Source organism: Phlebotomus papatasi, chromosome 2 (genome assembly GCF_024763615.1).
Source record: "Phlebotomus papatasi isolate M1 chromosome 2, Ppap_2.1, whole genome shotgun sequence".
Lineage (NCBI taxonomy): Eukaryota > Metazoa > Arthropoda > Insecta > Diptera > Psychodidae > Phlebotomus > Phlebotomus papatasi.
In genome coordinates this window covers 79,859,580-79,884,078 of record NC_077223.1, presented here as the reverse complement: position 1 = coordinate 79,884,078, position 24,499 = coordinate 79,859,580, and the positions used below count along the sequence as shown (strand labels likewise).

The following is a 24,499-nucleotide window of genomic DNA, read 5'->3' as shown; positions in this document are numbered from 1 at the left end:
AGTAGGACCTAATCATAGACACGGCGGGAGAAGAGAAATTAAATTTTTGGCACAATTTGAAGCAAAGGAAGTCATGAGGAATGCTATCGAAAGCTTTGGAAAAATCTAAAAGAAGTAGCACGACAAATTTACGATTATTCAGAGACTGGGCAATATCATGTTGTACACGAAGTAGCGCAGAAGTAATAATGTCATAAGAGCCTAGGCAAATTGAATAATTTATAAAAATATTGTCGCGTTTACTTTAAACTCTAAAAGAGGTGTGACTTATTTTTTGAGGGCGTGGTTATTCAATAGCCAATGACAATAATGCTGACATTACATTTTACAGAGGAACTAGGCCTTCTCGCAAGCGAGATTTTGGGGACTTGAACATTTTTAATGCCAAAACAATTCCTGGTGACCTAAAGGATATTCGAACCCGGGACACTTGACCCCCTTGACCCATTGAGTGTCCAAGTTTGCAAGAAATACAGATACAAAGCCAATGCAGATAACACAGTTATGGCTTCTACACATTGGGAGCAATTTTTGTCAAAAATTGCTTTTTTGATGGAAATTCCCTGCAGCGTTGTAGGGGGAAACGTAAAATTTCTGTCAAAAATGCAATTTTTGACGAAAATAGCTCCCAATGTGTAGACGCCTTTACTGATCCAACCAACGAAATTTCTTCCATTGGAAACTGTAAAAAAAAGTGTTAGCAATAAAACAGAAAGGAACTGACCTGTTGGTGATGATGATGATGGTGATGTTGTGGCAGTGGCGGCAGAAGTGTGGACACAATGGGAATCCCAGCAGCTCCTCCAGCACTCACACCAGCAGTCTTATAGCCGGCCAGTGCGATGGCTTCGCCCTCCTCTCGCGGCGCCATGTGTCCCGTGGACACCTGAATGTGATGCTGCTGGGTGACCTGGTGATGGTGGGCCTGGTGGTAGTGACTGGGCTGCTGATGATGCTGCCCACTGTGATGGTGCTGCTGGTAGTGATGCTGCTGACCACCAGCACTTACGGCAACGGCAGCTATCTGATGTGGCACATTTGGCGAAGACATGAGCGTCCTCTCGTCCCCGACGCTCGTCACAACGGACTTGAGGTAGGTACTACCACCGCCGGCTGACGACATCTTCCCCGGCTGATGGTACATTTCCCCACCCACGCTTGATTGCACTTTGACGGCCGCCACCGGCTGCCCGCCGCCCTTCACTGACGCCGCGGCCGACAGCTGCTGCGGCGCCAGTGCGGCCACCTGTTGCTGTGTCGCCAGTGAATGGTAAATCTGATGGGTGGCGGCGGAGGTGTTTCGATGGTTGGGCACTTGGTGTTGTTGCTGATCCACAGTTCCACCTTGCTGCTGGGACCTGTGATCGCTGTTGGAGGAGCGTTTGTTGCGCACATTGCTACGATGGCCGGCATAGCGGGGCGTTTGAGTTTTGGTTGTTGTGGCAAAGGACACCTGAGGAGTCAGACCATTGGCCGAGAAAACATTTCCCAGTTCATAGTTGACATAATTCTGTCCTGGTGGCGGTGGTCCGTGTGGCCATGGTTGCATTATGCCCGAAAAAAATTGTTGCTGGAATGGCTATAAAAACGGCCAAAATGGCCATTTAGTCTTTGGGTGTTCTGTACGCACTCATTTTTTTGAAAAACTTTCGCTGAAACTTCTTTCTTTATGACCAAAGAGAATAAACATACTAAAACATCATTGAATTTTGGAACACTAAATTTTATTATGCATTAGATATCGTCAGTTAAATCAGCATTTGTCGTACAACTTTTCAGAAGACGAAATTTTCAGTTTAGCTTTATTTCTTTCTTAAAAATGAGCCCCGAATGTGATACTTTTGAGTCAAAATAATAAAAGTGGCACTAATAAACTGTAAGTTAGCTCAAGAAACTATTTATAAAATGATTCAAAAGCTGAGATATTGAGATATAGGGGAAGTGTGCCAAATTTCGACCAGCTTCTAATTTCGGCCACTTTGAGTGTAATTTCGGCCATGGAAATAAATAAATTAAAATTATGTATGTAATCTTCGAATAGTCAATGAATTCATTTTGCTTTTAAATATTTATTCATTTTAGGATGTATTAACACAAAGACCGTTAAATTTTTGGTATAATTTGAATTTAAATTGCGTTGTAAAAACTCAGTGTAGAAAGAGTCTTACAAAAAAAATGTGACAGATCGATTGTGTTTCTAGCAGTCTTACGATTTGTGGTGAAGTGCAAAAGGTTTTCCTTCGGTGTTTTTCATGAAAATTGATTAGTTTTCATTAAAGATTGTTTCTGTTTATTTTAATAGCAAATCAATCTTTAAATTTCGCGTAAAATTTCCCAGCTAGATCCCGTATTTCGCGTGAACAAGTATATACTTTGTGAGCGTCTCTCCGGTGAGGTAGTGTTGCCTATTCCGGCAACATCTTTTGCTTTCCTAAATTTCCTATTCATTTTATGTTTTTTTTTCAATTTCTGAGTTCTACAATGTCCAGAGAAAAAACCATCGCTTCTGTGAAAAAGATGATGTGGAAAATGCCTTGGAAGAGTTCAGGAAGGGCAAATTGCTACGGAAATCTGTGCGTAAATTTGAGATGCTACTCTTCAGGTCTTCAGGACAAATTACACAGAAGATCTCTGGGCTTGTGGGTCATATAAACGTATTAAACTTGTTCCGCTTGACGTTTTGAAATTTTCTATCCGTTCCGTTACAAAAGGTGGTCAGAAAAAAGGTGGCCGGTATTTCACTCAAAGTGGCCGAAATACTACCCAAAGCAATGCCCATATTTTTATTATTTTTCAATATTTTAGGAAGTGATTTAAAGAAAACAAAGATAATAAACTAGTTTTCTAGGTTCCACACAACCTTCCCGAAAAGGAAGTAACAAAAAATATCAATATGAATTAAAAGTATTGCATTTCAAACTTAGGACTTCGGTGCTTATATGCAACTATGCCGAAATTTGGCACACTTACCCTATGTCCGATGAAACACAATAAAATTTTATCGTATCTTCCATCGTTTATAAAGCCGTAACGTCCAATGAATGTATGGAAATCCTGGACGTTACGACAATTTTTTAAAATGCATTATATCAATTTCAATTACTCTTGTGATAATAAGCGCCTTTATTTGGCTAAATTAGTCAATTAAACTGATATCCCTGTCACTAAAAGCTTTTATTTCGTAACTTTTATTGAATAAATTTTGTGCGCCGTGTCCCTTGTTTTGTTTTGAATTAATGACAGATGGGCAGGGATTTTTTCTCACTTAGTCGCACTGTCTTTGGATATTTAGAAGAGTTTGTGAACGTATTAATGAAAAATATTGCATTTTGCTGCAAATTACAAGCCACACAAAAGAGCAAAAGAAGTTACGGAAAATGCTGATTACTGAAAATTTTGTATGGAAATTTGTCGTAACTTCCCCAAAAATGGAAGTTACGACAAATTCTGATAAATATTTCTTAATTAAGGGCACTTACGATAAATTTTGTTTAAAATAATTTTAATTGGGTTTATAAAAGTTTCTTTTTCTCAAGTGCGTCTATTAATAAACAAAATTACGCTATATGTATATATCTCACAATCGCAAAAATGAAGTTACGATAAATGCTTATTTAACTGACGATATGTAGAAGATCATCATCCTACTTTTTCGCTATACTCAAACTTATGACCTTTATACTAAGGAAACTTTATTTGTCATACTTTTGAAAGGGAAGGGAACAGATGACGGAAAAATGAAGGTTTAGCTAATCATTCAAAGTTTGACTTATTGAGGGGTCCTCTGAAGACTCTAAGTCGTTATCTCTAACAGTTTGATTTATAGTTTTAGAAACGCCAAAATTATAACGAAAAATTAGGTACCTGAGAAAATATATTGGCTTAAAAGAGAGATATTTCTCAGTGTCTTTTTAGGTTTCAATAAATGTGTAGATAGCAAGGCATTCTAGTTTGAACTTAACGTTCTATCTCAGCTTAGCAATATTACTGCTCGGCTCGGAAAAGGGAAAAAACTGCGGATAGGCGTGAATTCACCCTACACAATCTTTTGCAAAAGTTTATGCGTATTTTCTGAAGTGTGCGCATTTTTCTGAGTTTATTTACATTCATTTTGGACGATTCATTTCTCAGCAGTATATATTGAAAAAAAAATCGCCAAATCATCATTTTCAATAACCATCCAACGCGCACAGAATGCATTGAGTGTTTCAGGGGGGAAACATGCCAAAAAAAAACAAGGTGGAGAATTGAACTCTGCAAATTGCGAAATAACCATTTGGCTAATAATAGAATATACTCTTTCTTATAATAACTTCACTGATATTAGAGATGTTATCTGATGAGTACTCTTTGCAAAAAGCAAAATTACATTATTCGTATTTTATAATGAAGTATTTTCTGAGAATATCAAATATTATATCTTTTATGGAGTGTCTAAAAGGTTGCTGTATTGCTAAAGAGCTTTAGACAAAGTTCTACGGAAGTTTGGTCTTTGTGATGCTTCCAAGAAGACTTTTTGTTCAATTAAAAGGTTTCACCCTGACAGCTAAAAGCATATGAGTAAACATTGATTTGCATTTAAAATATTCGCACGTATGACGAATATTGAGTGCCAGATTGGAAGTGTTTTTTTTAAAGATTGTATTATGCAGCTTTAAAAATGAACTTATAGCAAATTCTTCACTGAAATCATTTTTAAATACTTCTTATTTATAGGTTTTTCTTCCATTGAACTATAAGTATACGGTGAACTAAGTATGAACGTTCACTAAGTATAGGGTGTAAAATCTTGAGTTTAGGCACCTACTCTTTTCGTGAAAAATTACGTCATGCTATTTTGCCTATCTTTAAACTGTTATACAATTCAAGCGGACAAAACAGTTAGAGATAGCGACTTGGGGTCTTCAGAAGACTCCTCATAAGTAAACCAGTTCATCAGTAACATGAGTTTTATTTTTCATTGACCCCTACCCTTTACCCACAAAAATGTATATTTTGGGATACCTTTTACTGCTCGAACTCACAGAGAAAGCAGTAGTATATAATCCATTTTTTTTTTCAATTTGTGACACGGTCAGAGGCCAAACGGTAAGAGATATCGACCTCCAGTCTTCGACGAACCCCCCATAACTCAATATTATCTATGACAGTCTTTTTTGTTTCATCACCACCTCCCCCCCCCCTCTCCTACAAAACAATGTTTTTTTTTTAGTTTATTAGGAGAGATTCTCAACAATTTCACCTACTGTAATCCTAACAAAATCTCATGTCCTCCGATCGGCCCCAAACTTTGCCAGAATGTGTTTGGCCAACCCTGATCACGAATATATGGAATGGATGGTTAAAAACCGTTCCCGTCCGTCCTTCCGGCTGGTCGCTCTTTGGAGCTTAATATCTCTTAAACTAAGGGACTCGACAGACCTGACGATTAGCTGAGAGACGGTTTAGCATAATTACAGTACAACCCCGCTATAGGCCATCGCTCTATAGTCCACAATTTATCGACCGTTGATTTCAAAACACTGATTTTAAGTTAGGTTGTGTTTTTAAGTACGCGACATGCAATATTGTCATAATTATTTTAATATTTTTGGCAAACTTTATTGAGTAATTGTGATAATTGTGATCCATAATGAAGAGAGCGAGGACAAGTACCACAATCGCAAAGAAAGTGGAAGCCGTCGCAATTTCAATACTAACAGATGTTGATAATTAAAAAAAAAAATGACATGGACTATACCCAGCGATCACAGTTATCAGAAAAAAGCATTTTCAGCATTTTTTTGCTGAATCGGTGTGCTGGCCAGTCAGCAGCTCTCGAACAAAAAGTGCTAAGCAAATACATGAAAATAGCACTGTTTAGCGCTCGCAGCGGATGATGGCAGAACTAAACAATGTCGGTAGATGGCACGGGAAACCATTTAGCAGATTTTCTCTTTCATTTTTTTTTCTTTTTCTCTCAAAATGAACTTGGAATTTCCCCTGAAATTATTTACCAACTTGGGGGAATCACGATTTTTATTACCTATATTGTTACAGGATATTTATGCTGCGGTATGCTATCTATAGAGAATGGTCAAATAGGAGTATTAAACATACTCCCGACCAAAAATTCTGCATTTTTAGTGAATTGCGTCATTATTTTCTTGAGAAAAAAAAATTTTATTCTGAGGAAATATTCATTAGGGGTTATAAAATTATTCATTATTTATAAATTGGCTAAATTATCGGTCTTTAAAGCTGTGTTCATTCCTATTCTCACCTATGGTCATGAGATTTGGGTAATGACCGAAAGGGTAAGATCGCGAGTACAAGCTGCCGAGATGAGGTACCTTCGAGCGGTTAAGGGAATCACTCGTAGAGATCGAGTGAGGAATGTGGCCGTTCGTGAGGAACTAAGAGTCGAGGAGCTGCTTCTTCGGGTTGAGAGATCACAACTTCGATGGTATGGACATGTTCAACGCATGAATGAAGAAAGATTCCCCAGAAAAGCTATGCAAGCCATTGTGAGGAGACCTCGGCCTCGAGGCAGACCTAGGACAAGGTGGCTGAATCAAATTCAGAATCTTGCCTTGGAACGCCTCGGGATCGAACCCGAACATCTTCCTGAAGTGGCGGAGGATCGACAAGCGTGGGCTGCTAATTTGGATGTCATGGGCCCGCGACCCCAATAGGGATAAGCGGTTGAAAATGAATGAAAATGAATGAATGAATGAAAAATATGTTTTTCTTTTGAAAAATGCATATTTTCCTCAATTTTTGTAATTAAATATTGGCATTTTTCCTAGCTATCGATGTATTATGCTCACATTCGATCACAACTATTGTAATTGATCGCGAAACTGGATTTTTCTATATATTTAAGTTATTATGGTAAATAAAGTTGCAGAAGCATTAAAAATCCTTTTTAAAAGATGTGGCTCCCGTACTTAGTAAGTTCAGTGATGGTTTTAAAAATACTACAAAAAATTCTATTAGCAAAACTTTTATTATACCAATGCTGTATTGGTCTAATAAAACATTTTTGGATTATAAATTTTCTGAAGCGCATTTTTGCGCAAAAAGTTACTTTTATTATCGCGGTATAATAGCAAATTAACAAATTTTTGCTTTTCTTAATACTGCACATTTTCTTTTTTAAATCAAAAATTTATTCGATTTGATGATTTATTTTTTAAATTAAAATGACACGTGTAAATATTTTTTAAAAGAGAGATTTTAAATGCCTTTAAAGTCAAGAAAATACGCCAATTAGATGGAAATCATTTTGCGTCGACTGTACCATTAAATGAAAATGATATAGGCTCTAAATTTGATATGTTCTTAGTCTTTTAGTATTTAAATGAGTTTCCGAAGTTTTTTCAATATTTCTCGTTTTTAGAATTCATGAAATGTTAAAATATCTTGAAAATTCCTAAGAATTTCTTTGGTTATTAATTTTCTGAAATAAGCGGACAAGAATTCTTGGCAATGCAATTTTAATTTAAGTGTATTATATATATATATATATATTACATATATATATATATATATATATATATATATATATGTAATATATTTTTTTTTGTAGGGTAGAGTAAGTACTTTTCGCCACCTTAAGGTTTGACACCCTTATAATTCTTACACTTTTTGTCAAAATAAAATTAAATTTTTGTGTACAAGTGCTTTGAAGCATTGTCTATCTAATGAACCAGGAGACTTTCCGGGAATTTTTGGGCATAGTTGAAAAAATACATTTCCTGCAACAATGCATGTTTCAATACTTTTCGCCACTTTGTAAACACTTTTTCGCCACTGTGTAAGCACTTGTTTTCAAGTGATTTTTAAGAAACAGCTGCTTTCGAAAACCCCCAAAAGTACACGGCACTGTACTTTTCTTATTTAACACCGATATTATACAATTATTAGAGTATTTCGAATGATTTTTTGCACATTTTTTATTTGCGACAAAAATCAATTGAAAATTACGCCTGTTTCAACTAAATTCCGCGAGGAGCGCCACTTGTAAAATGCTTGGAAAAATGAGTGGCGAAAACTACTTACACAACCGAGAAAAGTAAGCCCTATTTCACCACATCCGTATTTCTTTATTTTTTTTGAAAAACATTATTAAAAAAATGATATTAGAACAAAGCTTAGTTAATAACGGATTGACTTTCAGTGAAAAAATATCGAATACTGTACTGAAAAAAACATAAAATAATGCAAGACAATTTCTCTGAGCGTTGACAAGTTTATTAAGAACTCCATATTTTTTTGGTGACTGTTAACCTTGTCGACAATTTCTTTAATTAACTTGCAAATAATCTAGTCGGTGGAGCATCTGATATGGTTTTCTGATTCATTTGGCTAGAGGTCACGAAATAACACTCATTTCGTAGTTCCACGAACTAATAATTTTCTTAAAATGTGATTTTAATTTAGGTGGCGAAAAAGGGCTTACTGGCGAAAAAGTACTGACTCTACCCTAAATGGACTCATAATTTTTTTTTGATAAAATTAAACAATACAAAAATTAAATTGGTCGGAAAAGGTAGCAGAATACATATTATTCAAAATATATTAAAAATATTATTTTTTTAAAATTTTTGCGAATTTTACTTTTTTTGCTTTTTTTTAATGTTAAATGTGGTTATTGCAAGAATCATGAAATTGTAATAATGGAAAGGGTTTACATTTAGCTTCTACTCCATCCCGGCAACCTCAGCGAAGACAAAAACCAAGTTCATTAAAGTCTCTCACTCGATTGGAGGAAAAGAACAACTTTGTCTAATTGCCGCTGCGATCGCTAGTGTCATTTCAAGGTTAGCAGAACTCAGCTGCAAATATATATATATATATATATTTTTTTAGCTGAATTGAAATCGCTAAGCATTTGGTGCTCGCTGGGTAGTGCGACCAAAGTATCAAATCTAGAACCAAACATGGCCTATAGCGGGGCTCTACTGTACTTATGTATTTGTTTGTATGCTTGTTACTCATGGTAATATATTCTAAAATCTGCTTTTCTTAAGCAATTTTTTTTTAATTTTGGATTTGTTTCTTTTTATTTAGCAATCAATTTAATCAGTAGTAAATCGGTATGTACCCAAAAAGCATGCGAAGAGATAAAACATGGATAGCTCTTTCTCGTGAATTCGAGCACTCCGCAAAGCTGGGAAGCTTTGCCATCTATTTTTTTATTGATTATCCGCTTTAATATTTATTAAAATTCAATTCTTTTATTTTATGAGAATCTTTAAAAAAAACTTTTATAAAAATTTTCTTTTTTTTATATTTCAGGGGATAAATAAAATTTGAAGTACTTACAAACACAACTTGACCAGTGTATGGAACTGTCCCTTGAGGAATTGAAGCACCATTCGAGTAGACAAATCGCTGTTGAGCCGTGTACGCTGCCGATGGATCATAGACACCTGGCGGTGGTGTTGTTCGATAGCCATTCTTAATTGGCATCTGCACAGGAGTCATCGGAATTCTGTGTGACATTGGTTTTGCCTTAATCCGCGCCATTATAGGTTTACCCTATTGAAAAAAAAAAAATAAATAAACCAAAATACATTATTTTCATCCCGAAAACATTCTCATGGAATTTTTCTAATGTCTATTCATCAAGTTAATTCACCTGAAATTCCTTAACTTCTTCCCTCAAATACTTATAGGCTTGCTGTGCATCTTCATCCGACTCAAATGTTATGTACCAGGAATTATTGTGAGCAAATTCACACGATATGAATCTGGGACAATTTTCGCTGTTGAATAAATTCTGCAATGAAACACATAAAGCAAGTTTGTTAATTTTTTTTTCTTCTAATTTATTAAGAAATAAATCTTTTTGACATTGAAGATAAATATCTAAAACAATTCTTTTTTCTTAATCATCTTTCCCTCTTTTGTTCCCTTTCACTTAAGCACGTGCCATCGAGAAAGCAAAGAAAAATCACAAACACTCCGATAATTTTTTTCTTTTAATATCTATTTGCAAAAACAACCGTATAAAAACCCGATCGAAAAAATTCTATTCCCTCTTCGAAGTCTTTATCAGAGGAGACATACCCGATAGAAACAGACATATTGTTATTCTCTCCGTGTACATATAGGCAATGTACAAGGAACATTGATAAGAGAAAAGTTGTATGAAAAAAAAATACCGCTCTTACCTTGACATCTTCAACAGGTGTATGATCGGAAATTTCCCTCAGAATAACGATGCAACGCTTGTGATTTGGACGCACTTTGAGACCCTCATCGTCCACTTGAACATTTGGTGACTCTCTCAACACTTCTGTGATCAATTTGATGTCTTTTGTCAGCTTCTTCACCTGATTGAAATTCGCCACCGTCCATATTGGAACGTACTGATCATTATCCATTTGTGTGATTAGATACGTGTCATTTGCAAGGTTCTCTCTGCAAGGGAAAAAACACACAAATCATATGAGACTGAGACAATTAATACGGGAATTACCCACTGAAATACTCAATACGTTTTTATTTCTTTTTTTTTTATTATTCATTTCTATTTCTCCCTTCCTCCGCATCACCATAATTTGCATGGAAATTAAATTAAGTAAAAACTAATTTGAATGCTAGAAATTGAAGAAAACAAAAACCCTTATCTATAAAAGTTTTATGATTTTTTTTGTTATTGTAATACATTAATTTTTTCCAAGCCCGGTGAAAATTAGGCTCTTTGACCTTTAATAAATTGAATATGGCTATTTTTCTGGTGAAAAGTGCCGAAGGACAAAATGTTCGATTGGACTACCTTCAAAACCTATCCGAATATGGGCAGAATCACTGGGGCCAATTTTGAGATAAGTCAAAAAATAATGTTTTTAAGGGGATGGAAGGATTTCGGATGATTTGGGTAAGTTCGCTCGTTAATCTTTTAAGGACGATTGGAACACCGGTGTCCCATAAAGAAAATAATTTTTCCTGACTACCTACAGTTATTTTTTTTTTCTTATGTTTGTACGTAATTCTTCTTCGTCTGAATTCATATGGTCGATGCAATACGCACGGTGCATGGTTGCCATTTTACCAATTTTTTAATAATTTCTCTAAATATTAAGAAATCAAATGTAGAGATATAGATAAATGGAATACTATAGTTCCAATTGGCATATTTAGAAATGCTAAAAATTGGTTTAGAGCTTATATTTTAAGCAAATTATGGAACATTTTTCTTAACTGGCCGATACATACTTCCCTTACCTTATACAGTAAATTTTTAAGCGCAAAAAATGACAAATTTTTAAATTTTCATATTGAAAATTTATTTCATTTATTTTTTATACTTCCAATTTCTTTTTAAGCAAAACCGTTTTGGAATAAGATACAATTACTCAAACATAATATTTTTCATTATAGTGAAAAGTATCTGATAGTGGTATCGTCAGTAAAATTATTTAATTTTTTGGGCTATTTTTGTCCCTATCGTTCATAGAGGCAAAAAATACACCAAATCAGTCTCTGTTGGCTTTTCGGAGGTTAGATGTAAGACATTTCACAAGTTTTGTTTATCGGTTTCATTTTTATTGCTGATTTTCGGTCAGCGAAAACGGTCGCGTCGTTAAAGGGTTATAGAATGCTGACTTGTGGCGGGTCGGTGACCCGCCTAAGCAGTCAGCATTGTTTTACATCAAATTTCGGTAGAAAACTTGTTTTTTTCGACTGCAACACGGAAAATTGCACATTTTTGCCTCTAACAAAAAAAGATTTTTAGCCCTGGGAGTGGTTTAAAATGCATATATGTGGAGCTCAGAGGCAAAATGGCACATATCCTATGGCTAAAGCATAGGATATGCGTCATTTTGCCTCTGAGCTCCACATATGTCGGCTATATGGACAAATTCGGATGAAAGGTGATAGGATCTTGTCATTTTTATGGAAAGTTTTTGGTTGTCAATTTCCATCCCTTTCAAGACCTTAATTAATCCTTTATTTTTGTTCATTAAACATTTTTCTTACAAAATTTCAGCAAAATTCATGAAAAAATTTATAAAAATGATTCTAATTACCTTAATAAAGTTATTAATAAAATTTATAAAAGATATTGAACTTCACTGATTGAAAATAAATACCCTGGAGCCAAATTTATTGAGTGGAGCTATAATTATTGCCACCCGAAAATCGCCATTTTGATAAAGATTCTATAACAGTACTCACAGTTCTAACAGTATGAAATTCAAATGCCAATTTTTCATATCGGTTTGAAAATACCTTCAAATGATTTTTTTATTTTTTTCCAAAAAAAAATTTTTTTCAAAGTTTTTTCAGTATGAAAAAGTGGAGCATGATTATTACCAGCAGTGTATAATCATAAAGAAGTTAGTTGCATGTATTTGATCATTTTGAGTAAGTTCTACAAATGTGTCAAGAAACTTTTGGACGATGAAAAATTATCATCTGTTGGATAACATTTATTTTTGATATGATTTTTTTTAATACATAAATAACATTTATAGAATACAAGGATAATTCTTTTGTAAAAAGAAAAAAATTAAAAAGTTATTTTTTCCTTATATCGAGACCGGTGAAAAGTTGAAAAAAGCGGATTTATACATATATACTGCTCTCTGTCTTTGAATTCGAGCAGAAAAAATTTGTAAAATACGCAGTAAAATATTAAACTTTGATAGTTAAGTCAATAAAGTAAATCTTCACAAAAATGTGTCTAATTATTATAAAATTTACGACTCAGATTTGGATGTGGTTACAATGAGAAACTCTTTATTTTGTCCTTGCCAAAACTTGCATGATAGTTTTATTGCTTTCAAATTGTTCATTATTGTTCATTAGATCAGTACCACTAAAAACGACGAAAGGCCGGCATGCGCCAATGTCTATAAGGCTATTTTTTTATTTTAAAAATGCAAATTAATAAAATTTAATTGTTTTTCAGAGATTCTAATCTGTATTGCAATCTTTAATGACTCCGTTAATGTAGTTTTTGGATGATTAAAAAAAAAACATTAATTCACCTAGTTCCTAAATACTTAATTCAACCTCCTTTTTCAGTGTGGATCTTTTATTAAATTTTATGTTTTGAGTTTTTTTTATATTATTTTCTCTTTAAATTATTGACTTTTATAGAAATACTCTCAATAAGTATATTTCAAAGTTATTTTTTTCGTGACGCATATAGTGAATGATAAAGAGTACTGTAGAAAATTCTTTTACAAATAATTAAAAACACTTCAAAAAACGACTTCATTTGCACAATATCTACTACCTCTACATTCAAAAAGACAATCTCTGCAATAAATAACTAAGAATAGAAAGAATCTGACAAGTGAACTTGCGTTGCCGCACAATAAATATATGGTTGGTTTTCTTATCAATCACAAAGTGAACAAACAACACTAAATTACAAGTAGGATCATTGTTAATGAATTAAAAAGGTGGAAAGGAAAAAAAAAGTACAGTAGAGTCTCGCTATAGGCCATATTTGGTTCCAGATTTGACACTTGGGTCGCACGTCATTTTTTAAAATTATTAACGACTTTTAGTATTGAAATTACTCGACGGCTTCCACTTTCTTTTCGATTGTGGTACTTGTCCTCGCTTTCTTGATTATAGATCACAATTATCACAACTACTCAATAAAGTCTGCCAAAAATATTAAAATAATTATGACAACATTGCATGTCGAGTACTAAAAAACATTACCTAGGGTAAATCAAGCTAATTTAAAACCTGCTCCAAATGGAAATTTTTTGCTACTCCAAATGGAAACGTCACTGTTTTCATGATAAATACAGTACTAAATTACTATATTTATATATTTTCTATACCTCAGTTTCATTATTTAGTTAATTTTGCTCCAAATAAAGCGAAAATCCACTCATATTCACAAATTTTAATTTATTAATTTCTCAGAAAATTTAAAGGTGTACCTTTTCACCATCGAATTTTTCATAGATCGACCATGTTTTCCAATGAAAAACACAATAAAGTGACTGTTGTTTATTCGATTTGTTTAACATTTATGTCATATTTCAGGCTAATTTTGGTTAAATTAAGTGTTAATCTTTATTGTTAACGGTACGTGATGCTTTCAAATGAAATAATTACCTATTTCGTGAACAAAAAGGGTTTTTCTGAAGTGTCTGCAAATGCTTCATTAGGAAACCCCTAAAAATATGATTTTTTTGGAGATATTTTCTTATTATTTTAGATGGGAAAGTAAAAAAAAAAAGACCAGTAGGGAAATTCTGAAATTTTCGTGGCATTATCATACGTGAGTTCGAAACCTGACAATGCCAATCGAGCTTTTTTTTGTCATATCATATGAGTTCGAAAATGCAATTCGTCGATTTTTTTAACAAATCCCTTTACTTGATGATTTTATGAAAATACAGTACGTCTTGGCTGATTTGTTTAACAAAATTCATTGTCATTTGAATTGCCAGAAATCTCAAATATGTGACTTCTGACAATGCCACGAGAGCTGAAATGACAATGTCACGGCTACAGAATCGCATTTTCGAAAAAAGCTCTCCTAAGATTCGAACCCAATTTGTCATATGGCATTCCCAGAGCATTACAGATTTCCCCTCCAGGAATAAGAACAAATTCTTCACTCAAGAGCAACTCAACAAGGTTTTGGAAGTCTTTCGTGGCGGTTTCACTTATGCATTGTTTGTCTCTAATTAGAAACTTTCCCTTGTCTCCATTTGGATTAATTTGTTTCCAATAGAAGCACTTTACGCTCGCGTATTTTTCTTGTATTTAAGAAGTTTTCAAATTATATCGAAAGAATTTTCACTAAACAGTAACATTCTAGAAGAGTCAAGGAGCAAATTTATGTAATTCTCTTCAGAAAAATATGAACTTAATGTGTTGAATCTTCTGTCAAAGTTAAAGCGTCTGGAAATGGTTTTGAATTAGGACATTTACGTGGAAAAAAATTAACAAAAGTTAAAAAAAAACTCAAGTTTTCAGGAGTGATTCTATTTTATTGGCCGCCACTGTATACTGCTCTCTCCGTGAAGTTCGAGCAGTAATATCATAAATGACGGGGTAAAAGAAACTACATGTGAAATTACATAATTTAATTATAATTATTTATTTTATTCTACACACTAGATGAAATTTTCGTCAAAAATTGCCTTTTTTAAAAACTTCCGACGTTTCTGCCTACAAGGATAATGGAAATTTTCTTTAAAAAGCCATTTAAAAAAAAATTCTACTAGTGTGTAGAGGCCATTAGATGGGAAAGGAGAAAAGACCAGGAATAAGAACAAATCCTGCGCTCAAGAGTAACTCAACATGATTTTGAAAGCCTTTCGCTGCGGTTTCACTTACACTATTTGTCTCCAATTAGAAACTTTCTATGTCTCCATTTAGATTAATATGTTTCAAATAGAAGTATTTTACACTCGCGTATTTTTCTTGTATTTAAGAAGTTTTCAATTTATATTTAAAGAATTTTCACTAAAAACAGTAACATTCTAGAAGAGTCAAGAAGCAAATTTATGTAATTCTCTACAGAAAAATATGAACTTAATGCGTTGAATCTTCTATCAAAGTTAAAGCGTCTGGAAATGGTTTTGAATAGGACATTTATCCTAACTTAAAATCAATGTTTTGAAATCAACGGTCGATAAATTGTGGACTATAGAGCGATGGCCTATAGCGGGGTTCTACTGTATTTAGAAAATATATTGAAATAAAAAGCATTGAAATAGAAGTCTTTCTCCTCATTTTTAAACAATTCAAGGAGAGAAAAATGTGCAGTTTTTATCAATTCTGGGAATCCCCGCAATATGTAAAGTTCAGAAGAAATGAAAATAGTAACACTTAGGAATTAGCGATAAGCACCAAACACAGAGCTTGCATTGAGAACTTGAAAGAAGACAAAAAAGGTTGAAAATAAAATGAAATAATATCATTAATTATAGCATGGAAAATTCCACAATGAAAGTATAAAATGATAAATTCAATATAGCACAACATCAGAGAATTGACAAATATATTAATGAAAGTATTTGCAGATGAAAAAAAAAGAAATATTCTCATCACAAAAATAACATGACAGGAAAATTTAATAAATATTATATTTCACAAGGATATTTTGACTTCTTAGTTCTGTTTTGTTTTTTTTGTGTCTGATTTATGAGATTGATTGAAGGTATATCAAATTTTTGAATATATTTCTCATCGAAAACAATTTTGCGAAAAATCTTCTCAATAATTTCAATTGTAATTTTTTTCTGCTTCCTCAACAATTTTCATTATAGCATTCTTAAGTTACTCACTCAATATCTATTTTTAAATATAAATTATATCCACAGTTTTTTTTTCTGCACACTTCCACACAATTAGAATTTGTGTAGAGATGGAATATTTTCAAGGTTCGCAATATAATGATTTTGCATTTAGAATTATTCGTATCATTAATCCTCTCTTTTGTTAGCCAACTGATATTACTCAAGTGATGAGGCAAGAAACTCTGCAATTTGAACTTTTTTTTTTTTGTGTTATTGAAGTTTCGGTAAATTGCTCTATATGAGAATTTAGTAATATGTTTAGTCTCAATATAAGCTTCATTCTCATTAAGAAAATAACTTTATTGCACTAAATCCCGTGTCCATTAAATACGATCTACATTATTCTTTCTCTATTCTCTTAAATTTAAAAGGAAGGTTTATAGTGTATTACATAAAAGAAAGTAAGACATGCGACAAAATACGACGAAACTCTTGGAATACAACAATGATTCTTTTGCTGGACGAATGCCAAGTGAAAAATGTAGTAGTTGGTTACAATTACAAACTTCTGCTTGCCTCAAAATGAGCTTTAAGAGAAGAAAACGAGAGAAGAATCTGTAATATATCCGCTCATAAACCCAAGATCTTCTCTACCCCTTTTTTTATCGATAACAAATTGCATGTTCATTCTTTTGCAAAAAAAAAAAGTCCAAATTGTCCGACATCTCAACACCTCCTTTTTCATTTGCACATTGTCAATAGAAGAAGAGAGTACCCAGACTGAGAGAGGGCACACCTAATCTTATTATGTGAAGAAAGTCATAAAAATAATGTTAAAATTCCAACATGAAAAGAGGACAAAATTTACATATCTTTTCTTCCTCACCTTCACTTAAATTCATTTTTAGGATATGCACAAAAGTAGTATACACCAGGCAAAAGAGGTATAAGGAGCAGAACATGAGACTAATGTACCGCACATTTTACCTTTTCCTACCTCATATTTTCACTCTATAATTTATTGAAAATTTTCCGTCTTACACTTAAATATTCTCCAAAAATATTCTTCTGTATTTACTATATACCATTCTATACGCTATTAGTATTTATTTTGAAATTCTACACGATCAATATTCAATTTTATTTGAGCTTCTTACATCTCTCTCCATCATCTTTGACATGTTAGTTGTGAAGAAAACCATTTTATTATTCGTGTGATGAATTAATGGTTCAATTAAAATTTGACTCAAACATGAATTTAGTACATTTTCTGGGTTAAATATTCACTGAACTACTTCCAAAAATTCACGCATAAAATATTCGTACAATTCTGAGGAAAATTCCACCATTTAAGTAAATACACCAATTCACTAGGGGAGACTGGTAAGTATAATTCGTGAAAAAGAATGTTCTATTTTTTCAGATTTCAGAAAACTTGAAAGATTTCTGATTGACATAAGAACAGTATCACCCACCTGAACTCTTTTACAAAACTAAATTTCGACTAGCTTTCAATTTCGGCCACTTTGAGTGTAACTTCGGCCAAGCAACTATAGGGGAGACTGGGGCAAAAAGTCACAAATCAAAAAATTTAAAATTCAATGTCTTCCAAGATAAAAAAGATATCGGCTTGAATTTTTTTCCATAGATAGCCTCCATAGACTTTCTTCAATGTCGTAAGTTTCTTGGAATTCAAACAAGGAATTTAGAAAATAAAAAAAATCGAAATTTTTTAGCCCTATTTTTGAAATATTTTGCTTGCAGAAGATATCAATTATTACCTACTTATTTTCTAAAATTGATGCACTGGTAAATATTTCCTAAATACTTTGGATTCTTTGAATACGAATCCGCTATCTATTTTGTAATTTTACAAAGATACTCTTCTCCAGAAATCCTTTTATTAAAAATGACCACGTTGGGGTAAAAAGTAACAAAAACCGAAACTATTTCTGATGTCTGACGGCGAAAAGAAACGTCATTGCCGTGCCGCGCCGCTTGTTGTTTTCATTGGTCAAACGATTTGCAGTCTTTTGTGTGTTTTTTTCTAAAATAGCTTGAAAAGCGCTTTTCTCGTTCAAATAAAGAAAACGGTGTTTTACAAAGGTGTAGATGAATAAAATTTCTATGAAAATATGTCCTCTAGGTATTTTTTCAAATTTACGGAAGCCCGTAATAAAGCGAATCAAAATATGATAATTCCCCATGCCTGGTACTATTTGCCCCAGCATTTTTGAGAATAGTCACAAAATTATCTTTTAGAAATCGGCTCAATAAACGTATTTCCTTACAAAATAGAGGAAAATTACTTTCACAAAGTTGTAGAGCGGTAAATTTCATATAAAACTGCGCTAAATAGAAGCTTCTGAGGCGCTCGAATAGCTTGTAAAAAAATAAAATATCCGTTTTGTGACTTTTTGCCCCAGTCTCCCCTACTTTATGTGTTAGCCGAGTAACTATCCCCTAAATTGTGAGATAAATCTTCAGAGCGATATTTAAAGACTAGGGTGTTTTTTTTTGTATCCCCCCTTCCCTAACCCCCCTTACCCAGGTCTTAGGTCATGAGACCTATTTTGACCATAGTTCCCGATATTTACACAAACACCTAGCACATTATTTGCTGTACTCTGACTAGGGTGTTATGATGACTGCTTTTTGATAGTATCAACTGTCGATTCTAAAAAAAATTAAGTATGGCTGTACTTTTTGTAGCTAATATTAATATTTATCAACATTCACATTTTATTAAGAATGTCACAATCAGTGGCCTTAAAATGCATAAAAAATCATCATTCACTTAATCTAACAGATTATCGATTCGATAGTATCGAAAAGTCATCATTCCACCATTCCAACTTTAAGTTTAAAAATGTCAAATTATTTTGAGTCTTTAAATTGAAGTTTAACAAATAAAGAAGCTGAAATAGATATGTTAAAAATTTTAAAAAGTTTTCTCTAATTCCAAAGTTAGTTAGGAGGACATTTTAAACCTTGAATAGAAAATCTTAAGTAAAGTTGGAATTAATGAAGCATCACTTAGCCAGTGATATATATACATAATTGGAAATCCCTAATTTTGACACTAAATATTCAACTTTCACTTTGAGCTCATTCTTGAAGCTTCTGCCCCAATTCTTGAAATTATTAAGGTTAATTGTCTCAAATTCATAAATTAATATGTGTAAAATGATTTTTTTTTTGGAGAGAAGTTGAGTTACATTGTTGCAAGAGTAAATTTGTTTTTACAAATAATAACATTTTTACGATTGCAAAATGTCGAAGTTTATCAATCCTCAACTCACCCAGATAAACTCATCTAAATAAACATCGAAATTTTCACTCCGTAAGTCATTTTTGACCTACAAATTTGCATTGGTTATATCTCCAGTATTTATCAACAATTTATACTTATATTAATCTTCGACTTAGGGTTAAGATAATCTATAATGTCGTATCAAAAGCAAATCTAAAGAACATTACAGAATCATTTGTTTCACGATAGTGGTAGTAAAATCGCACTAACAAGCAAACGAAAAATTCTTTATTTCAATTTACGTTTATGAATTGTCGGGGTTTTTAGGATAGAAAGGGTCTTGCATTGTAATTCCTCACTTTATTGAATAAAATATTGAAATTTATGTAAGAAACGGCAAATAGTTATAAAAACATCTTAAAAGAGTAAAAAATTTAACGAATTCTGCGAAATATAAAATAATTGATAATTTTGTATTTAAGTGACATAATTAATGAGTACGTTTACATACGAATGGATTATATTTATATAAACTAAACCTGTGCTTGCATATTGGTGTAATTTTCCGAGCAATTTTTACTGCTCAAACTCCAAGAGAGAACATTTTCTACAATCCATTTTCTTTTCAACTTCTCAAGATCCTGGCCGCTAAACGGTAAAAAATATTGACTTCTGGTCTTCAGTGACACCCCCCCCCCCCACAAGTCAACATTCTCTAGCGAACTAAATCACTCAAATCATCGTCCACCCCTTTCATCCCCTTAAAAACATGATTTTTACTTATCTCAAAATTTGCATAAGCGATTTCAATGATTTTCGGATATGTTTTGTAGTTAATCCAGCTCAACATTTCGTCCTTAGACTCCTTTCACCGGTTAATTCGCCATCTTGGATTATTCAAGGTCAAAGTTCAAACACCCTGCAGAGCTTATTTTTCAACGAATTTCGTTAAATTTGGATTTTTTACTGATCTTTTAATTCTGAACCCGACTGAATCGGTAACAATCGGTGATAAGTCGGTAAAGTAACGGTAATAGCCCTTATTTTAAAAATACTGTTTTTCGCATTTTTTAGTCTTTTTAGTCTTTTGACCCATATAAAATTTAAACGATAAGATATATCGACTTATGGATTTCGAAGACCTTCCTAGAATGACATAATCTCGAAGCTGATTTCTTTGAAAAAATCTGAAATTCCATGAAATTACCTAAGAAGAATTCTAAGAAGCATTCCTGTTAGATTTTTGGCATAAAACAGCAAAAATCGTCAATGAAAAGTCTTTTCACCGAAACTTTTCTCGGTGAAAAATATTGGCTAGTGAGTTCTTTATGCGAGTTGTAAGACTCTACCATCGCCCCAAAATCATAACACTATTAATGTAAAACTTGAGGGACCAAAATTTTACTACTCGAACTCTACGGAGAGAGCAGTAAATCCAGGATTGTTTCAAATTCAAATGTCTTGGTATTTCCGATGGAACTGAATTGGTTCCAATCGGTGCTCCACTGGTAATGAACCGCCGGTCCATATTCAATTCAATTATATTGCTCCTAAGGTGTATTTTGGGCACTGTTTTGAGTGATTTATAAATCGGTTCATAACGGTTCTAAACCGATAATGAACCGGTTATGAACCGATAAGTAAGTTTCGCCCGAAAATCAATGCTATTACTCTTATAGAACTATTTTGGGGATCTCTTTTGAGATTTTTATGAATCGGTTTAAATCGGTTGATAACCGGTAAATAGTAGATGATGTGAAAGTACTTTTGAGTAGTGATTCCAAATAACCGGCTTTTAATCGGTTAACCGATTTTGGATTGCTCTGAAACCGGTTAACCGCTTTTAAACCGGTTTCAAATTTAGGATCACAATATGGAATTTTAAGCAATTTTTCAGAACTTCAACTTTAATGTAATATTTAACACATAAATATATTCTTTTTCTCAGTTAGTTTAGGACTTATTTATTTTACTGCTTTATTTTGTATTTAAAATAGTTCAGGAAATTTCAGAGTGCAGAAAATTACTAGGAGTTTTTCCAATAATATTGTACCGTGGAAAAGCTAATACAATGTAGATTTCCGTAAAATAACCATTTTTTCATACAATTTATTTATTATATTTATTTATTTATTTATTTATTTATTTTTATTTATTATATTTTAATATTAAATTGGCTATAAATGTTTTTCATTTTTGAAAATCTTTAATAAAGAAATACTTAAAAATTTTATTCTAGATCTTAGAAAATGAAAAAAAAATATAGAAAACGTTTTAACGAACAAACCAAAAGAGTTTTCCTCTTTATTTTTAAATTCCTATGACTAGTTTAATCTTATTAAACCATAAACTTAAGTTTCGAAAACTTGAATCGTGAAGGAAAAATAATAATTTTTGCAAAAATATGAAAAAAGAATATTGGAAGGATAGTTACCAAGATTTATCGCAACCTTATGTTCGTTATAAAGTGTTTTATGTATAATCTTGTAAAAGTATTGAAAAAATTATTCTTTTTTCAGCAAAAAAATCCAGATTTTCGATCGGGAATGCTTTCTAAAGTCTATTTTTTAGATTATTCTCTACAGAAAACACACCGATGCACAATGTTTGGTATTATATATCATGAGAATCATGATTATTATAATTTACACAAATTCACAAATAATTTGATAGAAAAAAATCCATTGGCATTAAAAAAAATGAAATACTATAAAAGGTAAACTTTTTTTTTTGTTTTTTACTCCATTGGTTGAGAAACTAATAAATACCAGAATGTGACAAAAAAATTACAAGAATCTTGTATAACGATCTTGGTGAATTTGGATCTAATAAGATATGTATTTAAATTAAAATATAGCAAGATTCAATAAAAATCTCTATGAAGACAGGGAGAGGTAAACATCTTGTTACTTTTCTAGATAAAACAATATTTTACAAGATTGTATTAAATCGTTTACAATTTTTTCTCAGTATGCAATTGATTTTTTAGCCTTGTAAATATTTAACTAAGGTTTAAAAGATAATATATTTTCTAGTGAAGAAGTCCTGAAATAATTTCCGATAACCTTTAAGTAAATAATTCTTTTCAAGGGAAGAAACGTACAGGAAACCCATTACTATTATCCTTCATATATTACTAACATACTGCCATAATATAGATTACACTTAGAATCATATTGCACTTCAGGTTCCCTCCTAAAGTCAAGGAAATATTTTGCAGTGTATCTTGATTTTCAAGAAATAAACTAAAGCTTAAGAGAAATTTTTAAATTCTTGGAAGGAGACGGTTTTAAACCGATTTCATCTCTAAAAACCGGTTTTAAAACCTCCAAAATAGGGCGGTTAACCGGTTTTTCGAAACCGGTAACCGCTATGGAAATTTGTCGTAACTTCCCCAAAAATGGAAGTTACGAAAAATTCTGATAAATTTTTCTTAATTAAGGGCACTTATGATAAATTTTGTTTAAAATAATTTTAATTGGGCTTATAAAAGTTTCTTTTTCTCAAGTGCGTTTAATAAACAAAATTACGCTATATGTATATATCTCAAAATCACAAAAATGAAGTTACGATAAATACTTATTTAACTAACGAAATGTAGCCTGTGTTAATTATTTTGGTGAATATGACCAAACATGGAGTTCTTTTATAAAAGGCTGCTTCAACTGTACTGCTCTCATGTTAGCCTTTTCATCAAACAATAAATTGCATGAAAACCTTATCATAGCCAATAAACAATTCCAAAGGCATTTTGTGCAATACCTTCTATTCCTAATCTCTTCAATTGTGTTTTCTTCTATTAATAATAAGCCCCATTCTGTGATGCAGAGGAATGCCTCATGCACGATACCTTTTCTCGGTATTGGCATCAAGCAAGAGAGAAGGGAAGAATTTCACCATTGAAAATGAGGGTGAAATTGCAAGGATCTCAGTGAATAATCATTTGGATCTCATTGTTACCTATATTTTATGTATTTGAGAATATTGAATGGGAGACTCACCTAGAGAAATAATAGTCCAGCTGCGACGAGAGCATCTGCTTTAGTTGTTCCAGTGGCATCGTGCCACCGTCACTCGTTGTGGCCGTGGCTGTCGTTGTGGTGGATCCTCCTGCGGCGGCACTTGAGCTTTCACTGCTGCTGGCCGCTGCAGCTCCGGTAGTGTCCACGGTATAGTAATATTCTGCGGCGGCAGTAGCGACGGCGGGTGGCGCCGTCATTGTCTGTTCAGTCAAAGTGGCAATTGGTACGACACCATTCATATTGGCATAGTCGGGAGCCGAGACGGCGGCAGCGGCCGGTGCTATAACAGCTACCGGTGTGGCCACCAGAGGTGCTACCGGTGGTGGCTGATCGATGCCGCCGCTCACAATCATGGCAGTTGCTGACGTCGATTCAGGCAGACTGGAATACACTGCACCAGTGGACATTTTTCCCGTCGCTCCATTCATATAACCGAATCCTTTAAATAACCCAATCAAAAAAAAAAACAACAACTTTACTTATCCACTCGATAAACTTCTCAATTACTTCATTATCTCAAACACAAAATATCGCTACTAAAGTACAAAAACAGAAAAAAAATCGTCACTTCTGCACAGAAAATTCTCTCTATAATAGCATTGAAAAAGACGATATCGTATTTCTAGGAAAATATTTGAGAATGGGATTTGGCTTAAAAATAATCAACAATCTCTCAACAACTCGTGATAATGTTCAAGTTTCATTTTTCTTGTTCCCCAAGATAACATGCCACTCTTGTTTGTTTCAACTGGAAATTTTAAAGCAATTATTTGCTATACATTTGCCTATGACATCACTATCATACAAATTCTTAACTTCTTGACACTCTTGTTCAGAAGGCAGAGTGAGAGAAAGAGGGAAATTCCAGAGCCATTGACTCATCAAATTACAAAATTGACCACACCATAGTAATGCATCATTTTTAAATCACTGAAATTTAGACAATTTTTTTTTGTTTTTATTATTTTGTAGCACGCATACTATTTTTTATAAGCATATCAACGTAT

General features: G+C 33.0%; 1 protein-coding gene across 1 annotated transcript in view; it reads right to left on the bottom strand.

Moving 5' to 3' along the window:
* Positions 1 to 24,233, bottom strand: part of LOC129804590 (la-related protein Larp4B) — a 39,000-nt gene extending 14,767 nt beyond the window's left edge. The window contains exons 1-5 of the mRNA XM_055852072.1: positions 23,472 to 24,233; positions 10,161 to 10,410; positions 9,626 to 9,766; positions 9,310 to 9,525; positions 725 to 1,579 (exon numbers count right to left, since the gene is read on the bottom strand). Of these exons, the coding sequence (XP_055708047.1) occupies positions 725 to 1,579; positions 9,310 to 9,525; positions 9,626 to 9,766; positions 10,161 to 10,410; positions 23,472 to 23,920 (1,911 nt within the window). The 5' untranslated portion in view covers positions 23,921 to 24,233. The remainder of the gene's footprint in view (positions 1 to 724; positions 1,580 to 9,309; positions 9,526 to 9,625; positions 9,767 to 10,160; positions 10,411 to 23,471) is intronic.
* Positions 24,234 to 24,499: the final 266 nt, after the last annotated feature.